This window comes from Notolabrus celidotus, chromosome 7, assembly GCF_009762535.1.
Source record: "Notolabrus celidotus isolate fNotCel1 chromosome 7, fNotCel1.pri, whole genome shotgun sequence".
In the NCBI taxonomy this organism is placed as follows: domain Eukaryota; kingdom Metazoa; phylum Chordata; class Actinopteri; order Labriformes; family Labridae; genus Notolabrus; species Notolabrus celidotus.
This window is the reverse complement of record NC_048278.1, coordinates 27,849,818-27,870,699: the sequence shown is the minus strand read 5'-3', so window position 1 is coordinate 27,870,699 and position 20,882 is coordinate 27,849,818. Positions and strand designations below refer to the sequence as shown.

The 20,882-nt window shown below is 40.9% G+C and overlaps 1 protein-coding gene across 1 annotated transcript in view; it reads left to right on the top strand.

Annotated features, from left to right (window-relative positions):
* The window catches only part of sdk1b (sidekick cell adhesion molecule 1b), a 286,495-nt gene that overhangs the window by 207,809 nt on the left and 57,804 nt on the right, over positions 1–20,882 (top strand). Inside the window, 4 exon segments of the mRNA XM_034688533.1 lie at positions 4,461–4,601; positions 6,780–6,961; positions 13,658–13,773; positions 20,155–20,350. Of these exon segments, the coding sequence (XP_034544424.1) occupies positions 4,461–4,601; positions 6,780–6,961; positions 13,658–13,773; positions 20,155–20,350 (635 nt within the window).

The following is a 20,882-nucleotide window of genomic DNA, read 5'->3' as shown; positions in this document are numbered from 1 at the left end:
TACACCCTGAGGGCGACATGAGTGTTTTTCATAACAACCCATTTAATTGATGGTCAGATACTCTTGTCTCAGGGTGGACAAACTAACCAAGCGGGTAACACGGTTCTTACTCTGCAATTTACCAGACAACACGTCCACATTAACCTTTTTACTAGAAAGGACCCCCTGGGTAACCCTGAGCTCTAGCTTCTGCAAATATGTTGTTATTTATTTTTAGCTTCACAAAGAGTAATCAGCTATAACAAGCACTCTCAGCCAGTGATTACTCTTTGTTTGTGACTGCACCAATCAGTCTTAAATTAGCCAAGTGGATGAAATGAGAGACCTTGTGTTTGATGCTTGTGACTTTGAGGGTCAGTGTCAGGTTTAGCTAGATTGCTAGTATTATTATTATTTTGAATGTGAAGGAATATCCATCCATCCATTATCTGTAACAACTTTTCCCTTCTGGGTTTTTGAGGGACTGGAGCCTATCCCAGTTGTAATTGGGTGCAAGGTGGGGTACATCTTAGATATGTTGCCAGTCTATCACAGGGCTAACACATAGAGACAGACAACCATTCACGCACACACTCACACCTACAGGTAATTTAGAGTCACCAATGAACCTGGTGTGCATGTTTTTGGACTGAACAGGCAAACACCATGACAAGATCGGCTCAAAATTACCCAAACGCTTGATTCATATAACTTGTAACCCTTTAATAGAATGGGGAAGAACAAAAAATCACAGCAACGCTGGTAATACAAAAACAGGAACAAAAAATAACAGCAGCGCTGGTAAAGATACAAACTTGACGGACTGGGAACACGGTTTGACAACTTGAACGAGACACACGGACTCAGTACATGACACGACGATCTGACACAAAACAAAGGGAGTCGCAGACTTTATACATGAGGTAATGGGACACAGGTGGAAACAATGAGGGGCGGGGACCGCAAACACCACAGAGGAGAAACACCAAGGCAGGAAGTGAAGTTGCCTGAAACGAGAGGAGAGATGTGACTACAAAATAAATGCGGACATGACAAACATGAAAGACAAGACTGAGGTAAAAGGTGCAACTTAACACAAACAACGAGACATGACACTCCACACAGAAAGGCTCCTGCCCAACCAGGGATTCGAACCAGGAACCGTCTTGCTGTGTGGCAACAGCATTAACCACTGCAGCACCGTGTAGCCTCCATGAAAGAAATATACCAAATATATAAAGAGAATCAAAGTAAAGAATTGCTGTAGTTATAAGTTATAACTACCGCAATTCTTTACTGTGTCTCTTGAGATCACAGGCAACAGAAAACACAATTTTAACTCCAATCTAAAGCGAAAGTTAAACTTATGAAGACCAAAATGAAACTTATGGAGTCAAAAGTATCTCACAGCGCGTCAAAAGAAAGGCAACAAAGAAAAAAACAAACCTTGTTTGTTGCTTTTGATTGTATTCAAAGCAAACTTAAATAAATAAATCGAAGTCTTTTATTTTGTTTACTCTCATCATGATTTTTCATTGATATATATGGTCTTGGTCTTGTCGCTGTCTTGCCCTGCCTTGGTTTTGGTGTTGACTCAGTCTTGATCCCTAAATGTCTTGGTCTTGTCTTGGTCTTGGTGCACTCTGGTCTCAGACATGTCTTGGTCTTGACTACAACACTAGTTATAACACAAGAGTCAGCCAATGTTTGATTCAACCTGTCTTCATATAGCTCTGTATGTTTACGTCAGTGTCTTTATGCTGCCTGTAATTTTGTCATGTTCTACCTACACACCAATGACATCCATTTTGACCGAGCATCACAACAACACAAAACAACTTACATGTGTATTTATTTTGAAGCACTGTTCTGATAGTGAAACAGTCACTGACAGGTAATGTGACAACAGATCTGTTTTTATTGAAGTGACAAACACCAAGCATATATACGCCGATGTGTGCCTCAGTAAGCTTTGATTCAATGTTGATTCAAAATCCTCAAAGATTTTTTCTTTCCCCGACAGAGTCTCTTTAGAGTGTCACACTCCTCTGTTAGTGCAGCTTTTACCCTGTGGCTAAACAGCTCAACTTTTAAAGCAGACATGACATACAGTTTCAAACAAGAGGAAAATAAGCTCATCTATTCGGCGGCTTCTAACAAATCACGTCACATCTGGTTTTGTTCTTATCTTCTTTTTATTTCTGTTTCCTCTGCTCACTTCTCTCATTTTCTTGCTCTAAGTGGATCTAAATGTTTCTATCTTGTGCAAAAAAAAAGAGGTGGACAAAGTTAACATCATTAAATTCAAGAGTTGGATCATGTGGACTTGGTTACAAAGCCAGTGGGCATTAAACTGTGGCAAATGACACAGATAAAAACTTTTACTAATTCCCACAGCATGAAGACTCACAAATCACGTCCCCTCTGCCTCGCTTTCACTCACACACAGGAAAACACACACATCCTGCAGAAACTGTCCTCTTTTCCTTAATAACAGGGGACAGAGAAAGTGTGTCACACAGCGTTCAGGAAAAGTTCTGGGCAATGTTTGATTTATTTTATTTTTTTATGCAGCACATGTAAGGGTGTGAATGTTTTTAGGTGTCTGAGTGGATTTGTAGTGGTGTAGGAGTAGTTGGATTGAGGTTTGTATTTTTAATCTCCTGTGTGAGCTTGATGTCCTAATGCTGAACCCACTGTATCAAATATTAACTCGAAATGGGTTTGGAGAGAATTACAGCAGTTCCCAAGAAGTTTCTGCTTTTGAGGAGAGGTGTATGAATGTGCATTTGTGTGTGTGTTGCATATGCAGTCAATCAGAGTGACCACATCTGTTTAGTGTGGCTGTTTGTGCAGCGTGAGCTTGTGTACATGCATTAATGTGCATCATCAATTTCAGTCAGAAGCAGTGGCATACTTGAGGATTATATATATACCTCATTTCCAGACGGATACACTAATGCCTGTCTCATTCACACAAGGCCCATTAGCCCATGTGTGTGTTTGTGTGTGTACATGTGTATCACTGCAGCACCTGGTGCTGTCTGACAGTTGCCTAACCTAATGGAAGTAAAGCACAGCTGTAAAACCACTGGCCTGTGTTGTATATCCGCCTGCGCAAGTCTCCGGCTAACAGCTTTCACACCCCTGCTTTCACACAAACACGCACACTAATATGTATGCACACACATTTATGAGCACAGTCAGATTCAGACACACAAATACAGAGAGCCGAACTAGAGCTAATGGCTCAATAGCTCATAGGGAATCATTCAGCGAGACATGGGGCACAGAGGGGAAGCGAGGGAGAGTTGAAGGGATGTAAATCTGCAGACATAATCCACAGAAGGGAAAAGAGCATCGGATGTAGCAGTGTGTCTTAAGCTAGGGGGAATTTGTTTGGTGTGTTTATATGTGTGTGTGAGCCCATATGACTCTGATTACGTTAGCTGAGCTGCTTACAGTAAAGCCAGAGGCTGACCAGCTCAGCCTGTGTGCTTCCCCGACCATGAGAGGGCCGGGAGCTTTAAAACATGGGTGGAGCTTAGGAAGGGGGAAGGGGGTAACAGAGTAGAAGAGAAGAGTGGGAGATGAGTAAAAGATGGAGGGGTGAAATAATTGAGGCCAAAAGACAGGGTGAGTGTAAGGTGAGAGTTTGTGAAAAGGGCAGAGAGAGTGAAGGAAGTTAAAAGATGGGCTCTTCACACGTTTCAAACTTTAAATGGTGATTTAACTGTCTCGCTGAAAGACAGTGTGTCAGGCATGAATCACCAAACAAAGATTTCTGGTGTATAACTGGACTTCAGTCAGAAAACCTCAACTTAAAAGGAGAGATATGAGACTGAATATAAGCAGTAATCTGTGACTCTAGATGCCTTTTTGTAGTACCGAGCTGCCAGATAATAAAACACGAGTGGCTTAACTTACAGCGAGTTCATGAAGGCGAACAGGAAGCGATGCATTAAACGTTTCCATCAGCAGCAGCCGTGGTTGATTTCTAATAAATGGAAAATAAAGTCAGAGATGAAAAGCAAAATGCACTTAATGAAATTTGAAGACACACCAGAAGGATGAGAGCTTAGAGAGATGAGGCCAGAATTCAATAAAGATTCATCAGAGCTGCTTAAGCTATAAAATGAAACTCTATAATAAGTTGAGATCCATCCTTTGTTTCTCCAATGACAAATATGATCATTTATTTGTAGACAGGCCAACCCCCACACTTGAAAAGATAGAGCTACTCGCTTCTTAAAACTCCTTTTCAGCCCTAGGACCTAATATACAGCGCCTGTGCAGGTTGTCTGTTAAAGTGACGTGTTGGACAGCAGGAATAAAGGGCCTTCACTTCTTCAGCAATACTGATGCTCTCATTACAGGAGGCCTAATAAACTTAATCAGACTCATTTGTCTCTCTCGCTCCTCTGTCCCGTGTGTGTGTGTACGTGTGTGTGTGTATGTGTGTGTGCGTGTGTGCGCTTAAGATTGATGCTGAGGGAGGAGGCCCCCAGTGCTCCACCAAAGAATATCGTAGCAAGTGGGCGGACAAACCAGTCCATCATGGTCCAGTGGCAGCCACCGCCAGAGCCACAACTCAACGGGGTCCTTCGAGGATATGTACTCAGGTAGGCTAAAACACACACACACACACACACACACACACACACACACACACACACACACACACACACACACACATCTTATAACTCAAAGGTGTTGATGATTTGTTTTCCACTCTGCAAATAAATGTTGTACTCTGGATGATCAGTAAAATAGTTAACACACCCTGGGCTGGTCGCTTTGTTACTCCTTATTATCCATGCACAAGGGCCTGTCTCCACCAAATGCGTTTTTTTAGGGGGGGTAGGGAAAGATTGGGAACTGGCAGCGCCCAGAACCTCAATTTCAGAACACTTCCCACTGCACCTACTGTTTCCAGTTTGCTTTTATTAAGTGGAATTTACAAAGAAAACATAAAAACAAACATAAAAAAATCAAGTTTGTGAATTAGCAGTTCGAGACCTGTGAGTTTTACCTTAAAAAAGTTTGAAGTTGTCAATTTCTCTCCAGTACAGACCACTACCATTGATGTTGACAAAGTTGAAACGAGATGTCCTTTCCCTTCTTGGGTTTGATTGGTCCATGAGGCAGAAGTGAGATTGATAAGCGCAGCAGGGAACCAAAAGTTGAAGCATTGTTAACTGAGCACACTGTGACAAAAAAACTGCTGACAGCTTGGGCGTTTTGCGGTTAGAATGCTGAGCGCTGACAACACTGAGTTGCATTGGTTTTGTATGAAAAATAGAGTCTGCCAGAGAAGCATCTGACAGACGCCCTAAATCATCATTATCACCTTGTATGTGCAGATGGATCTTATGCCTGATGCTAGAAAGCTTGGCTCTCTCTCTCAGTTTTCAACAAACTTCCAAATAAGTCCTACAATAGAAATCAACACAGTTATAGAATAAGGTGATTGATTGAAGGCCGGAAAATGAAAAATCCTTAATTTTTATGATCAGCTCATCCGAAAGAACAAAACCCAACATTTACAGTTAGCAGATTATACATCAAGATTTCTTTTTTATATCACTTCGACTGAATATACATATATTTCTTGGATTATTTGGCCTGTTAAACACAAAGTCTTTCATTTAAATATTATTATGGACATTTTTCACTATTTTCCATCATTTTAAAGCCCTCACAACCATAATAGTGTCTGTTTACTGGATGATACAAAGAATGGTTCACTACATCTCAAGTCTGCAGAATGTCTTTTCAAATACATTTCATAAAGAGTCATTCCTTTTCTTTTTTTTGTGTCTTTATCTGGTACATAACCTCACACTCACTCACTCACTCACTCACAGACATGAAATGCTCTAACTGCCCTTGGTCAGTTATTTTTCACCGTGATGTCCCCGGTTAGTGTGACACACGGTGTAATCAAACTGTCATCAGCTGCCTCACTCGAATTTGCTTAGAATTGTTTTCAGATCGTTATGCCCATTCAGTGTGTTATCTGACTCTACTTGAGAAATCAGTGGGAAATAGAGACACACTGATACACCTCTACTGTATCATTTCAGCGTTATATGAGAGAGCTTTTATCTGTTTGCTCCCTCCTTTCTTCACCTCTCCTTCTCCCTCCCTGAGCCTCAGTGTCAGCGTGTCAGGTAGAGAGAGAGAAATAGAGGTTATCTCCTCTCCACTACAGAGATGCCCTGTCAGCCCTCAGCGCCCCCTCACTTTGTTGTGTGTGTTTGTGTGTGTGAATGTGTGTATAGATATATATATATAGTATGCATGTATGATAGAGCGCTGACTCAGCCGGGGAAATGTCTGAATTTCTAGCTGCAGTGAATGGGCACTGTATTAAAACGCTGACATGTGGATTATTACTCTATCAGATATGTACAATGCCCGAGTGATATTACACTTCCTGTTTAGTGGAGTCATATATCGTTTTAAGTGGACATTTATATCACCACTGCTAAAGCTAAGGCCTTGGAGGTGCACTATTTAGCGATGTCTACAAGGCACTGAAGGTTTTTACTCTTCAGGGATCCTGACATGAATCAAGAGACACCGCACAAAAAATGGGAAATCTTTAAGTCAGGTTTCTTTGCCTGGGGGGAGTATTTATACGAGTACATTCAGTTATACTACTATATTCAGCTTATTTTTCCTGGATTTGCATAGACATTTGTGAGACGAAATTCAGGATTTATTTTATGATCAAAGACACTTTAAATATGGGTAAAAGTGTTTCTGTGTATGTGTGTTCATGTGTGTGTTTATAGGTACCGTCTGGCAGGGCTGCCGGGGGACTACCAGGAGAAGAACATCAGCAGCCCGGAGACCAACTACTGTCTGCTGAAAGATCTGATCATCTGGACACAATACCAGATCCAGGTGGCTGCGTACACCGGGGCGGGCCTGGGCGTCTATAGCAGCCCTGTCAACGAGTACACTCTGCAGGGAGGTGAGAACAGACACACACACACACACACACACACACACACACACACACACACACACACACACAGATACACCCACGCACACAGGCATCACTTTCTATTTTTTGTTCCTGGAAGGCAAAGAGAGTTTACCAAGAAAGTTTTAGGCTGTCCGTTTACAATTTGTCCCTACATACAAACAAATCACTGAACATAGTCTGACTATGTATTGGTAGCCTGAAGTTTCAGGAGCAGGGGGTGTGTCTCAACATGGTTCAGCCTCTCCTGTTAGTCCCTGGGGTACACAGGAGAGGAGGGAAGAGAGGAGAGCATTGAGGTCTGGTGAGAGGTGAAGGGTCAAGCCAGGCTTGTATACTCAATCAATCTATCAATCTTTATTTATTTAGCGTCAAATCACAACAAACATTATTTCATGACACTTTACAAACAGAGCAGGTCCAGACCGTACTCTATATTCAATTATTAACCAAGACCCAACATCAAGACAGGGTAAGACTCAGTCTGATGTCATCTTGATCCACCATGAGCAGAGCACTTTGCAGCATTTAGCAAGATAAAGCAGTTAAAGGACAAACTTCCTTTAATAGGCAGAAACCTCGACCAGACTCATGTTAGACAGACATCTGCCGAGTTGGGGTTGGAAATGATAGTGGTGAGACGGATAGTAGTAGTTGTAGCCGCTGGAGTCTGTAACGTCCACAGCAGCATGCCGTCCAGAGAAACCTACAAGACAAGGGAGCTCAGGGACTCCAGAAAGGTCTATGGTTAGTAACTTTAATGGGACAGGGAGAGTTAGAGTAAGAGGCAGACAGACAAAGGAGAGCGAGGGAAAGACAGGATCCCATTGTGTCATTTCCCCAGGCAGTCTAAGCCTATAGCAGTATTATTAAGAGCTGGTCTAAGCCTGAGACAGCTCTAACTATAACGCACACATGTGTATTGTAACATGTGTTAGAGGTGATTAGATGCAGGGGATTAAATTGGTGTGGTTCAGTTCCTCTACTCTTCTTTCATTGTTACACCCAGTCCATCCATTATCAAAACCAGCCTTCATGTCATAAATCACAGCGGTATAGAGGGTCCATGAGGTCTGCCAAATTGATCGACTCATTGTTTGGCATCCAAACAGACAGCAGCAACAAGAAGTCCAATCTATTTCTAGCACTGTAACTGTATTTTACTCCTCAAGTACACAGCTGTTTATTGGCTCTATGATTTGCTTCCACTGTAAGTTTATTGGTATTGATGGGCTCATGTTTTTTTTTTCAGTGAAGTGTTGTGCTACAGTTTCTTCTCTGTTTACTGTACTGCACTGGGTTGGGTGACCAGTGCAGTAAAAATTACAGCAAAATGCAAATCAGAGACTGTTGCTTTCCAGTGTGTAGCTTGTATGCAAGGACTTTCCGAAATCAGCGTCTGAATAGTTTTCACTTTAATTACCAATGGCATAAGTTAATTTAAGAAAAAAACAGTCTATCATAGTAGGACAGGGCAATATATCAAGTCTATATCAAGACAATATCGTTAACATTAATACATTTATATAGTGTTAAAATAACGTTTTCTCCCGTGGAGCCGCCAGTTTGCTGATTTCCCCTGTCACCCTCTGAGTAAAACTGAAACTCAAAATAAACTCCCCCCACTCACTCACAACAACAAGTCCTGTGTGCAGCAACATGGATTCAGATGAAGACAAGAGAAAGGTTGCCAAAGAGGAGCTGGTCAGTAAGAAAAATCCCGGATCAACTATTTGGAGATGGTTGAAGTATGAAGTTTTAGATGGTCAGCAGAATATTCTGTTGTGTAGAGAATGCTGTAAACATGTTGCAACACACAGTTCAAGCACAACGAATCTCTTCCACTATTTACAACACCACCAAATTCTACAACCAGAAGTTTAGAGAACTGCGTGCTGCAACCCAGAATATGAAGCCTTCACATCCTGCTGTGCAGAAACAATCCACATTTCAAGCTTCATTTATCCGTGCTGTGCCTTTTGAGTAGTAAGTAAAAAGTGGTGTTTTATTACCAAGGCAGTTGCCTAACATGTTGCTGAAGACGTGGTCCTCGTTGCAAATGTGGAATAGGGCAGCTTTATACAGTTTCAATAACCATTGACTCAAGGTACCAGCTGCTAGTTGTGATTATTTTGCAAAAGTATACATTCAGTGCTATGTCACTGACAAAAATCTAAACATTTGGACCAGACTGGTTTTACAAGATGTCAAAGGAGCATCATTTTGATAAGAATGACTCATTCATTGACACATTGACTTTGTGATGACACAAACATTAAAGTTTTGTGCAAGTTGCAGCATTTAACAGCAGTGTTTTGAGCATTTTGAGTTGTTTGGGGAAAAGATGTTTACAACTGGGAACTTAAAAAATGCTTTGAGACATGTGACAAGGACATTTTGAGAAACTGTCACCGTCTAAAAGAAGCTCTTCTTTGTCTTTGAGTCCTTTAATCTGTCCTAAATCAAAGCATAAGGGCATGCTATGACGGCAGAGTGTTGTAGCAGTGTTTTATACACTATGTATCACAGCAGTGAACAAATAATGCACCGAAAACTATTTTTACTTCTCTGCATAGTGATCAAACTACAGGAGAAGCATCCTCACCAGCTGCTTGGTTTCACCCTCTGTGATAGTATGAAGCACTCAGCTTTAAGAGGAGCCAATTAATGCAGTTCAGAATTGTGTTAAAGTTGCCTCGAAGGCATCTCCTCAAAGGCATACAAGCTTCAACCAATTGGGAAGGGACCCTGGGGGCTACCTAGGACATGCTGGAGGGACACATCTCCATCTGGCCAGAGTATGAGGGATGCTGGAGAAGCAGCTTGAGAAAGTTTGGGGGAAGGAGTGCTTGGATAGATAAAATATTTTACCAGAAACAGAGGAACAAACGTTGAAGTCTGTTCATTAAAAATGTGTGGACAGATAATGAAGAAGGACAAATGTCACTGATAACGGGAAAGGAAGACTAGATGAAGTGGGGGTAAATCTTCATTTAACATGTGCTCTTTTCCTCCTGACTTTTATACCATAAGTATATAATCATTATTACTGATAGGCTAACCTACACACACACACATGCACATAAAACTCACAGTCATTATAAGAAGAGTTGAGGACAGGTTTATAGACTCAGGAGAGGAAGTAAGGCTCATTAATTATTCTAATGTGGTTTAATGGGAGTGGCTGCGATGGATTTGACACTTCTCCCTTTCAGTGTCTCAAAGAGGATGCGGGTGAACTCGGTACGAGACGCTGATAATGCTGCTCTTCTGATCTCTCTCAAGCTAAGACTCCACCAGAGGACAGAGTTTAGTGTTTTATCTGTAGCTATGTGCTGCGAGGGGTCGGTCCCCAGGAGTATAGTCAGCAAGGCAAGGGGGCAGAGAGCATCTTTAACATCAATTAATCTTCCGTCTCCCTCTCTTTCTTTTCATCCTTTGCTCCTCTCTCCCTCTTACTATCTCTTTCCTTCCATTTTTCACCAGTTTTTGTTCTGCACTATCCCCCTGCATCCGTGTGTCGTCTGGCCTCTTTGGCTTCAATTTAAGATGTAAAGGGCATTCCCATCATGAAACAGTGCATTATGGCTCTGTGGCTTTCTAACATCAGCATAAACCCCTTACAGTGTAATCACCATAACATGTGCCCACAGAGACACACACACTCAAACACAAGTGCATTAACGCTCTCATATACCACAGTCACACTCTCTGGCTTTAATGTTGTCATGTGTCCTCTTGTTGATAGATTCCATTTAAAGCATTAAGATTACCAAGTAGAGGAAACATGTATACTCTCTCTGGAAGTGGAAAAATAAACACTAAGTCAAAGAAACATGAAATCTTGGAGTGAATGGCAGTAAATCTGTGGTAAGCTGGTGTGAGCCAAACACTACATGTTCACCCTTTTATCCAAATTGAACAAATAACACACAGTCTATCTGAAAAACTGCTTTAATGTACAACGTATATTCAACATTTTTATGGTGAGACGTTTCTAATCTTATCTCTGTCTTCTCTGGCTCTCTCTGGCGGATGATGAAAGCTTCAGCAAAGTGTCTTTCATACAGACTTATTGTTTACTATTCTGCTCAAGTTTGATTGAACATTCTCACTGTTGAACATTTTATTACTGTTTCCTCAAACTTGTATTCAAACTTAAACTCGGGAAAACAAAGAGTCTCAGTTTACCACAGAACATTCTGTTTTTTTCCCAGAATTGTGAGCAATAAATACAAGTACAGCTTGTGTACCTTAATCCTAGAGTAAATAAACTCCTTAATTATTTTTATGTGCTTAGAGTAGATTTATGTGTGAGGCAAAGGGACACGGATTCAACACTGAGAGTTCAGTTTACCCAATTCAAGGTGTACTGTTCAGTGAGTAAAATATAGTTGCATTTTGAGAAGAGCCATGAACCAAATCCTTTTAAATTGTGATTTATCACAGAATGTCACTAGTTAATTGCAGTAAATTGTATTTAAATCCCTTTTTTATTATATTATCTTACATCTAAAAACAGTTTTAAGTCCACATTAATGCAAAGAAATTCTTACCAGTGTCTTGATTTGGGAATCAAACTATTGCAATGAAATGTACTTGGAGGTAATATTGATTACTTACCGTATTTGCACTTTTCGGGAGTTCCAGTTTGATTTCCTTCTCTAAATCATAAACGTCATTTTTGCATGAAGCTATTGTTCCCTGCAATAGTAAGGTAGTAAAAGTAATGGTCAAGACATGCCAACCTGATGATCAGAATCAGAATCAGAAATACTTTATTTATCCCAGGGGGAAATTCCGTCATTACAGTTGCTCCTATACACAATAAGTAAGAATATCAAATAATATTAATAGAAGAAAGTAATTAATAAGATATAGATACAAATACAATGAACATAATGATAATAAAAGTATGTACAGAAGACAAAATAAGCTATATAGAAAATACATGGTTGAAGTCCCCGGAGATCAGGAAGAGGGCCCTCCGGTGGTCTGTCTGGAGTCTTTCTATGGCAGCGTTGAGAACGTTGGACACCGTAGACGGGTCGGCAGAGGGGGGGATGTAAACAGCTACAGGTATGACATGTGAGATCTCCCTGTGCAGACAACATGGTCCGAGGCCCACAGCACTCTGGGAGCTATCCCGGTCTGCCTGGACAGTCTGTCCTTTAGATCTAAGTCTTCTACTATGTTGACTGGCCTGCAGTCAGTTGCCCCCCATTTAGCAACTGCTGTGGTTAACCTATTCAATTTAGTTAGAGGTCTGTGGTAATCCACACACTCCAAAATAGAGCTCTGCAGGCTTGTGATGCGGTCTCTTCCCTGACAGCAGTCTGATTAGCTGCACCTGCATGCTTAGCTTGTAGGTGGTAGCTCAAATTAAAATAACTGTGATAATATTTTCAATTTGTTTGACACAAAGTACACATTACTTTGTAAACTGTGCTGTCTGAGAGTTTTTTAAAGTGACATGTTCCGTTCAGAAACACATTAGTGGTGTTATTTTGCATCATGGCGGCAGCAGGAGCAGTGGCATAAATATGGTGTGCTGAAAATGACAAAAAAAAGCACTGGATTGATAAAAGTTAATGCCTTGATTTTAGACTTGAATCAGTTCAGTTGAGTTCAGTTCAGACGACTTTATTAATCCCCGAAGGAAAATTCAGTTTACAGTTTGGCCTGCCTTATTGCAACAATCTAAATAATTAGGGAACAAAGACAAACAAATGCAACATTCACAAACATATAGAAAACCACATTCACATGTCAGTGCCAACAGATCAGCAGGATCAGCAATAAATACAATAAATACAATGTCAATGATGCGTCAAGAGGATACACCTGAGACTCGCATCATGATTAAGAAGTTAAGGCTGATGGCCCTAATTTTGAGTGATGTAAAATGACTTATAACAACTAAATTCAATCAAAATGTACAAACCTTTGATATCCTCCTCTGAGCAGGCTTACTATAGCCCCCTCTGAGCAGGCTTACTATATGCAAGTAAAGTATTTAATAGCTTTAACACAGATCACATGAAAAGATAATAGTTTATTTTACGTAGTACTTTTTTGGCAGTTACTAGGATGTAAAATGCAGTTATATCATGCAGGTGTAAAGCTTGACAGTGCGAATGGTTAGTAAAGAGAGAGTGATGTTACTACAGGACTGAACCATTAAATCCAGTAAGTCATCTGCCTTTCTGTCTGACCTCCTGAGGTCTTCAACCAAATGGCTTAATAGATTTAATTCATCATTCTAGCTGTCTTTATGAGCTGTCACTGAAGGGGCAGTAACCCAATCTCACTGAGTCATTCTAAGCTGATTTTATGCCAAACAGCTGAATGTAAAGTCTAATAGATACATTTTAATGAGGAAAAGTTCATTTCACAGCACTATAGCAGTGAAGGTTTGGCATTCAACTTTGCAAGCTTAGCAGATATTTGTAACAAAGAACTTCATCTGAACATTGTATATTAAACGTGGTGCTGTATGAGATATTATACGTGTAGCCTCTACTTGTTAAAAAGCAAAAGCATTGATATTTGATTGTTTCTGAAGCTCTGGGCCTGCAGTCTGTTAATGTACATCTCTTTTTCATCCCAGAGTATCTAAACGCTCATCCTCATTCCCTTGGTAAACCCACTGCAGCTAAATGTGTTCTGTGTCTGTGTGCTTAGTCCCCACAGCCCCTCCGCAGGACGTGGAAGTTGTAGCTATCAACTCGACAACCATTCGCTTCACCTGGAACCCTCCACCGCAGCAGTTTATTAATGGCATCAACCAGGGATACAAGGTACACTAAGCCTCTAGATGTGTGCGTGTGTGTGTGCGAGTGTGTCTATGTGTTTCTTTATTATTTACTGAATTATTTAGGTTGTACTTATCCGTTGAATTACTTGTTTTTTGATGATGCATTAATAATTTAATCTTTTAAAAGTTCACATTGCCTTTTATCTTCATCCTCCATGAAAATCAGCCCACGTCTAGATACTAAAATTAGAGGTAGTATTAAATGTGCTGACTAACAATGAGCCTCATTTTAACATTTCTGAGTTCCTGAGTTTTAAACCATTGATTATTTTAAGCTCACTGTAAATATACAGTCTGCTACAAAATGATCCAGACTCTCTCCATTTTGTTAATAAACTTTATGAGTTATAATTAAAAGTAAAGCGCACAAAATCTTCTTCTGTGTGCATATGTGAGAGCATTATTTGTCAACATTGTTAACCTCCCTTGGACTTAGATCGCAGAGGTCAGGTCCCAGGATGCACTGCCTCGCTCTTGTTTATCCATATCCTTAGCAAGGCCAAGTGAGGGATCAGCTCCAAGTGGAAACGAAGAGGAATGATAAAGGTATAAGAGAGAACAGAAGAGGTTTAAGAGGAGGAAAGGTTGAGTAAAGAGGGAGCAAGGGACCGTAGAGAAATAATAAATAAAGCAGGATAATAGGGAGCAGAGAGAGGGCAAGAAATGAATAGTGCAAATGATCTATAAGTTCTAGTTCTGGTATGTGATTTATTTTTCTCGTCTTGTGGCAACCAACCCCTAAGGAGCTGATTAGCATGACAAAGAAAGCAGTTCACATTTTTGCTCTGCGTCACTGCCTCTGTGTCTGAGTGTGTGTTTGTGAGTGTGAATGTTTGTGTCTTTGTTGGTTGATAAATACTATATGGCTTTCCATCTGTTTGATGTGGCGCTATGATGTCGTCTCTGTGTACCAGCCGTTATCACTCTGAATCAGTGGGGCCTCACCGTGCTGCCGCTATGCACATGTGGGTGTGTGTGTCTTTGGGCATGTTGTGCTGGTTAGAGGACAGTAGATAATGACGTTAATTAAAAGAGGATGTGAAGCAAGGCCTCAAATAAACTCATCCCCCACAGATCACTGACTGCATACCCTTAATAACACATCAACACTGATCATCTGAGACACAACCACAGAAACCCTTCTAACCAGCGTCATGTTTTCAGATTTAACGGGTTCAACTTAAACGTTTTGACTGTAGATCAGATTTTCCATTATCTATTTATGTGTCTTTGGTCCGTCTGTAAGTAATTACACTGTATCTCTTCAAACCTTCCCATCGATAAATCAATCTTTTTATTTTATTTTATTTTTTTAAGTTATATTTTGGGGATTTTTTTTGCCTTTATTGACAGGACAGCTGAAGAGAAACAGGAAATGTGGGGAGTAGAGAGTGGGGGAAGACATGCATTAAATGATTGACCAGCAGGGAGTCCAACCTGCGACCTCTGCAACTATAGCCTCTTTATTTGTACAGGTCTAGACCGTACTCTATGTTAAATTATTAACAAAGACCCAACATCAAGACAGGATAAGATCCAGTCCCCTCTTACTGACAGGACTCAGTCTGATCTCATCTTAATCCACCATGAGCATTGCACCTCGCAGTGATTAGCAAGCTACAGCGGCAAGGACAAACTTCCTTTAACAGGTAGAAACCTCAAGCAGGACCAGACTCATGTTAGACAGACATCTGCCTGGACAGAGTTCGGGTTGGAAAGAGGGACAGAGGGAGATGAAGAGAGAGAGATGATAATGGTGAGATGGATAGTAATAATTGTAGCAACTGGAGTCTGGCCTCGACCCACATCCATCCATTTATCCATCAGCCATCCAACCATATTCATGTGTCCATATATCCACCATTCATCTCTTTATTCATCTATCCTTGAATCCTCAGTTGTTTTTAAGTGACGTGTTCATTTATTCACCTACTTACATACTGTACTTACTTTCTCTCTCATTTGTGTGTGTCTGCAAAATGAGGGCAAGCCTCCAATGTTCCCTCTGAATTTAAGCAGTTAAAAGAATGATAAAATATATTAATTAAAAATGTACTTTTTCATTTAAGCAACTATTATTTTTACCAATACCTGAGCTAACACATAAAACATTAGAAAGATCAGGTAGTCTTTTTTTCAGAGCACAAACTAGTCCTTGCTCTGGTTCCAGGTCTACTTGGGTGGGGACCACTGGACTGTGTTGTCCAGCATAGTTTGGTGTTGTTATTGCAATCTGATCTGGTTCAGAACACTCACGTTACTATGGCAACATCCAATCTTCCTAGCACCCCTTTAGAAGTGGACCGGCATCCGTTGCCTGAGGGTGCCAGATCAGCAGTCTCGTACTGCACCCAAACTGTACTGTGCTGATAATAAATTACAATAGAAAACCTTATTTTACCATGACAGACTGGGTGCAGTGCGGCACCCTTTAGGCAGAGAGAAATGCAGCCACTCAGCTGTCTCTGATATCAAAGGCTTTTCCCTAATATGACACCCCTGTGTTTTTGATTGGATGCCTTCTGCTGATTTTAGATGTAGCATGGAATAGTTTGTACAGTGGAGCAGCATTTACAGTAATAATCCAGCACATTTCTTCAGTGTGTTTGGCACTGAAAGTGTGTTTTTGTAACAACAGATTTCTTCAAAGAGGAATGTGTGGTTACAAACATTGGGGGGGCTGCACTGCTATAATCCGCAACACCCAAAAACCTAGCAGGGGTAACTGGCACAAAGCTTACTCACTGTTCAAACAGCAAATAAATAACACCCACAGCTCCAGAGCGAGACTGGGTCCAAATTCACTGGCTTGTTTTTCATTCACTACTCTCTACGCAACAGAAACACTGTAGATTACTTTATAGTGGGCAGTAAATTAAGAGTTTCACACTTATTTTATATCATTTTGTACATTTTCTGTAAATATCCACTCCCACAAAAATGTTTGATTAACTCTTTTGGTGCAATAGATCACATTACATGGACATTTAAAACATCAAAGGGGAGTTTTGATTTGTGGACCCTAACAATATAACTGCTCTTTGTTTAAGATGTTGAGACGCTCTGTTGTCTAGAAACTTTGAATAAAATACATCAGTTTTACATCTTAGGTTTTCATGCAGAGAGATGAAAGAACTCCTTTCCATAAACAGACTAGAGGAACACAAAAGCTTTAGAAAGTGAAAGAAATCACTAGACATGACTCAGTAACATCTGAACGGAATACACCTCACTGACCTATGAAGTACCTTAAAAGTAGGGATGCACCAATCCAATCCTGGTATCGGATGTCAGCTAGATCGGGCTCAAAAAGCTAGATCGGATATCGGTGAAAGGGGCCGATATATAGTGCCGATCCATATGGCCGATCTATTCATCTCAGTCCTATGCTTTTCTGTGTTGACAATAGCACTCATACGTCATCAGCGCCGGACGGTCTGTGCATTTTTGCCCGGTGGAGCATGATGGAGGATAACTACAGAGGCTCTGCAGTTTAGGTGCATGCTTCTTTTGCTAACAACTCCACCGGAAACTTGCAACATTAGCAGTGCTAATGTTTTGACGGATAGCAGTCGCGCTGAAAATATAATGGAAGCCCAAAGGAAGGAGTTTACGGGAGCTGTAGCCTACTGCAAATAAGAAAGAAACCTTCTACTAATGGATTCAAAGTGCAGTGGCGGTTCTAGACCAATTTTACTGGGGGGGCCAGGCTGGGCCCAAGGGTGTTGTCAGAGGGACACATTCAACCCTGACAAAAGAGACTGAGAAGGGCGAGGACCGGCTTAGAATAAAACTGGCAAAACATCAGTGCATCCCTATATACTAGACATACGTATATACTACTGTGTACTATATCAAAATGCAGACTGACAGCAGCTGTTTACACTCAACATGAGTCCCTTAGCGCTCTAAGGGACTGGAACAAAGTGCCACACGCATGTGTTCCGCCTGTAACGTTGGCGCGATACCAAAGCTTTTTTTTATTGTATGATATTATTTTGGTGTGGAGGGGGGGCCACAGGGGGGTCCAGGTTCAGTTTTACAGGGGCACTGGCCCCTGTTGGCCCCTCCCCAGAACCACCACTGTCAAAGTGTGAAAAAACAGACAGGTTATTGGATTTAATTGTTCTGGATCCTTGAAATTAAGGGATTCCAGCCTCTGGTTTAGCACTTGGAACCCAGGTACAGTTCACCACCAAGTCAGAAAAGCCTGAAGTTGCCAAAACATGATTCTATCCTCACATTAATGAATATAACAGGATCGGATCGGCTAGTATTGGTATCCGCAGATACCAAAGCCCAGGTATCGATATCAGTATCGGGACCTAGAAAGTAGGATCGGTGCATCCCTACTTAAAAGAGAGTCATGTTTGTTGGGTTTCCATCTGATAACATTTCACAGTTTTAGCTGTTTATTTTTCAAATATATTAGAGGATAAAGTTGAGAATAGGTGCTTATGGCAAATGTTTAAGCTTCAGAATCAGAATCAGAATCAGAATCAGCTTCAAGTATGCTTGAACACACAAGGAATTTGACTTTAGTAAACTGTGCTCTCTTTGTACAAGGCATAAGAATAGGAATAAGAATAAGAACATCAGCTATAAATACAAAGAAACAACAAATAGGCTTGACTAATATGTACAGGCTAAAATAATATGATAAAGTGCAGTGGTGAGTTGCAGAGGTAGTTTTACATTATAAAATAGTAGTTAAATAGTACAAAAAATAGAAATATAGAATTCTGCTTTGAGAATTGTTGCATTGTGTATCTACATGTATATTTACAGAGAGTATTTATCTGACAGGTATGACACTGTTATGGTTTAGTGTTCTTCAGAGTGACAGCCTAGGGGAAGAAACTGTTCTTATGGCGGGTTGTTTTGGCGCACAGTGATCTGTAGCGCCTGCCGGAGGGGAGGAGTTTGAAGAATTTGTGTCCAGGGTGTGAGGGGTCAGCAGTGATGCTACCTTTAGGCCTACAATATGAATATAAAGATTCACACTCTACAGAGGAAGTGTTGAGACAATTACACCGGAGTAAGAGACATGCTGAAAGCTATTAGAGATACTTGCAAAACACGCCTGTTGCCTCGTTGACATTGATGATTACTTTCACCCGTACAGAGCAGAAAAAAAGAAGGAAAAGCAAACAGCCTAGAAAATGTTGATGTTTTCTGAACAGCAGGTGGGAAAATGCAGCAGAGTGCAGGAAAGGCAATGAAAACACAATAACAAAGGTTTGAAGACACTATGCCCACGGGTCAGAGTTTTATTGATATTGGCACCACATCATAGTGTTGCCCTCAGCTTTTCTCTTAACATGATTATGAATATGTAAATATATAAAATAAATGCTTTTCACTGTTTTTGTTTTTGTGGCAGGGACACAAACAACACAGCTGTGGTTGTGAATATAAACAAGTCTGAAAACATAGCCAAAAAATATAAAAGTTTGGATTAACTGATAGTAAAAGTCTTTGGTACTGCTGTGAGTGACTGTGACCTCCTGGCAGGGATTCATGATGAATGGCGCTTTCAAATGTAAACAAATGCTCAAGTTTGAATTTGTTTGTACAGCACTTATCTTTTCTGTGGTATGAAATGAGGATGTTGTTTTATTTTGGAAAAATTTCAACATAAGGAGGTGCTGTTGACCTAGTGATTTAAGTATGCGCCCCATGTATAGAGACTATTCAGCTCTCCTATCAATACAAGCGAAAATGACCCAAAATGTACCTTGTTTTTTTACATAGTAAATGGGGCGGCTGTGGCTCAGTGGGTAGAGTCTATCAATCGGAAGGTTGGCGGTTCGATCCCAGCTCCTGCGGTCACATGCTGAAGTGTCCTTGAGCAAGACATTGAACCCCAAATTGCTCCCGCTGTTGTTCAGCGGTGTGTGAATGTGTACGAATGAGATTAGCTAATACTGACGGTCTCTCACTAAATAGCAGCCTCTACTATCAGTGAGTGAATGGGTATGAATGGGTGAATGCGACGAGTGGTGTGTAAAAGCACTTTGAGTAGTCAGACAGTCCAGAAAAGCGCTATATAAGTTCAAGTCCATATCCATTTCCATAGTATTTGCAGTATTCTAAACTTTAATGACAAAGTAGCCTGGAGTACCAGCCTAATTCTAGATAGATTGACCACAGCCCATTCTGTGGTACAAATAAGTTTTGTTTCAGAAATGCAGCTTGAAGAAAATGATTTGCATTGTTACCCTGAAGCTTAAACTGCTGAGTCAGAATAATGAATAAACAAAAAAATAATCAAAATACATGAGATCCAATAGCTTTCAGAGATGTTTGATGTCCTGAGGTACTTCCTGGCATCTTAATGTCACATCTGTCTCTCTCAACACAGCTGATGGTGTGGCCAGAGCAGTCTCCAGAGGAGGTTACTGTGGTTACAATCACGCCTGAGTATCCTGGGTCACGCCACACTGGGTTAGTCAGTGGACTCAAGAAATTCACCTGGTACTTTGGCTCCACCCTCTGCTTCACCACACCTGGAGACGGGCCACGTAGCGCACCCAGCCTGCTGCAGACACACCAGGATGGTAAGTACACACACACACACAAACACAGAGAGAGCTTTAAAGTGAATAAAACCAGAACAGAACACTCAGTCAGCCTCCCCAGTGAATGATAATAAAAGGTTATTGACTTGCTCTGTGTTCAGTCCAGCTGTTTCTGTCAGTGTGATACACAGCTGTGCACACAACACTGCCTGTTTTCTCTCAGGCTTACTTTCTTTCTCTCCTTTATAATCTTCTTGTTCTTAGTTTCCTGCACTCTCTTTGCATCTTCTTTTTTCTTCACAGAGTCTTTTTAAAGAAAATTGATTCAAATGTTTTCAGGCATACTTGTATTAATAGCCCACTCCCAATAGCCAGTACGCATGCACACAGTTACACCGTCAAGTAAACACAATAGCCTTTAGGCAGACAGACACGCAATTATTACCAACCAACAATTATTGAGTGGGAAGGGGATATTAGACGCCATGTGTGCACTCACACACACTTGGGCACACACTTCCTCACAAACACACACACATATTGATTGGGTGCTGGGCGTGTTGCAGGGTTA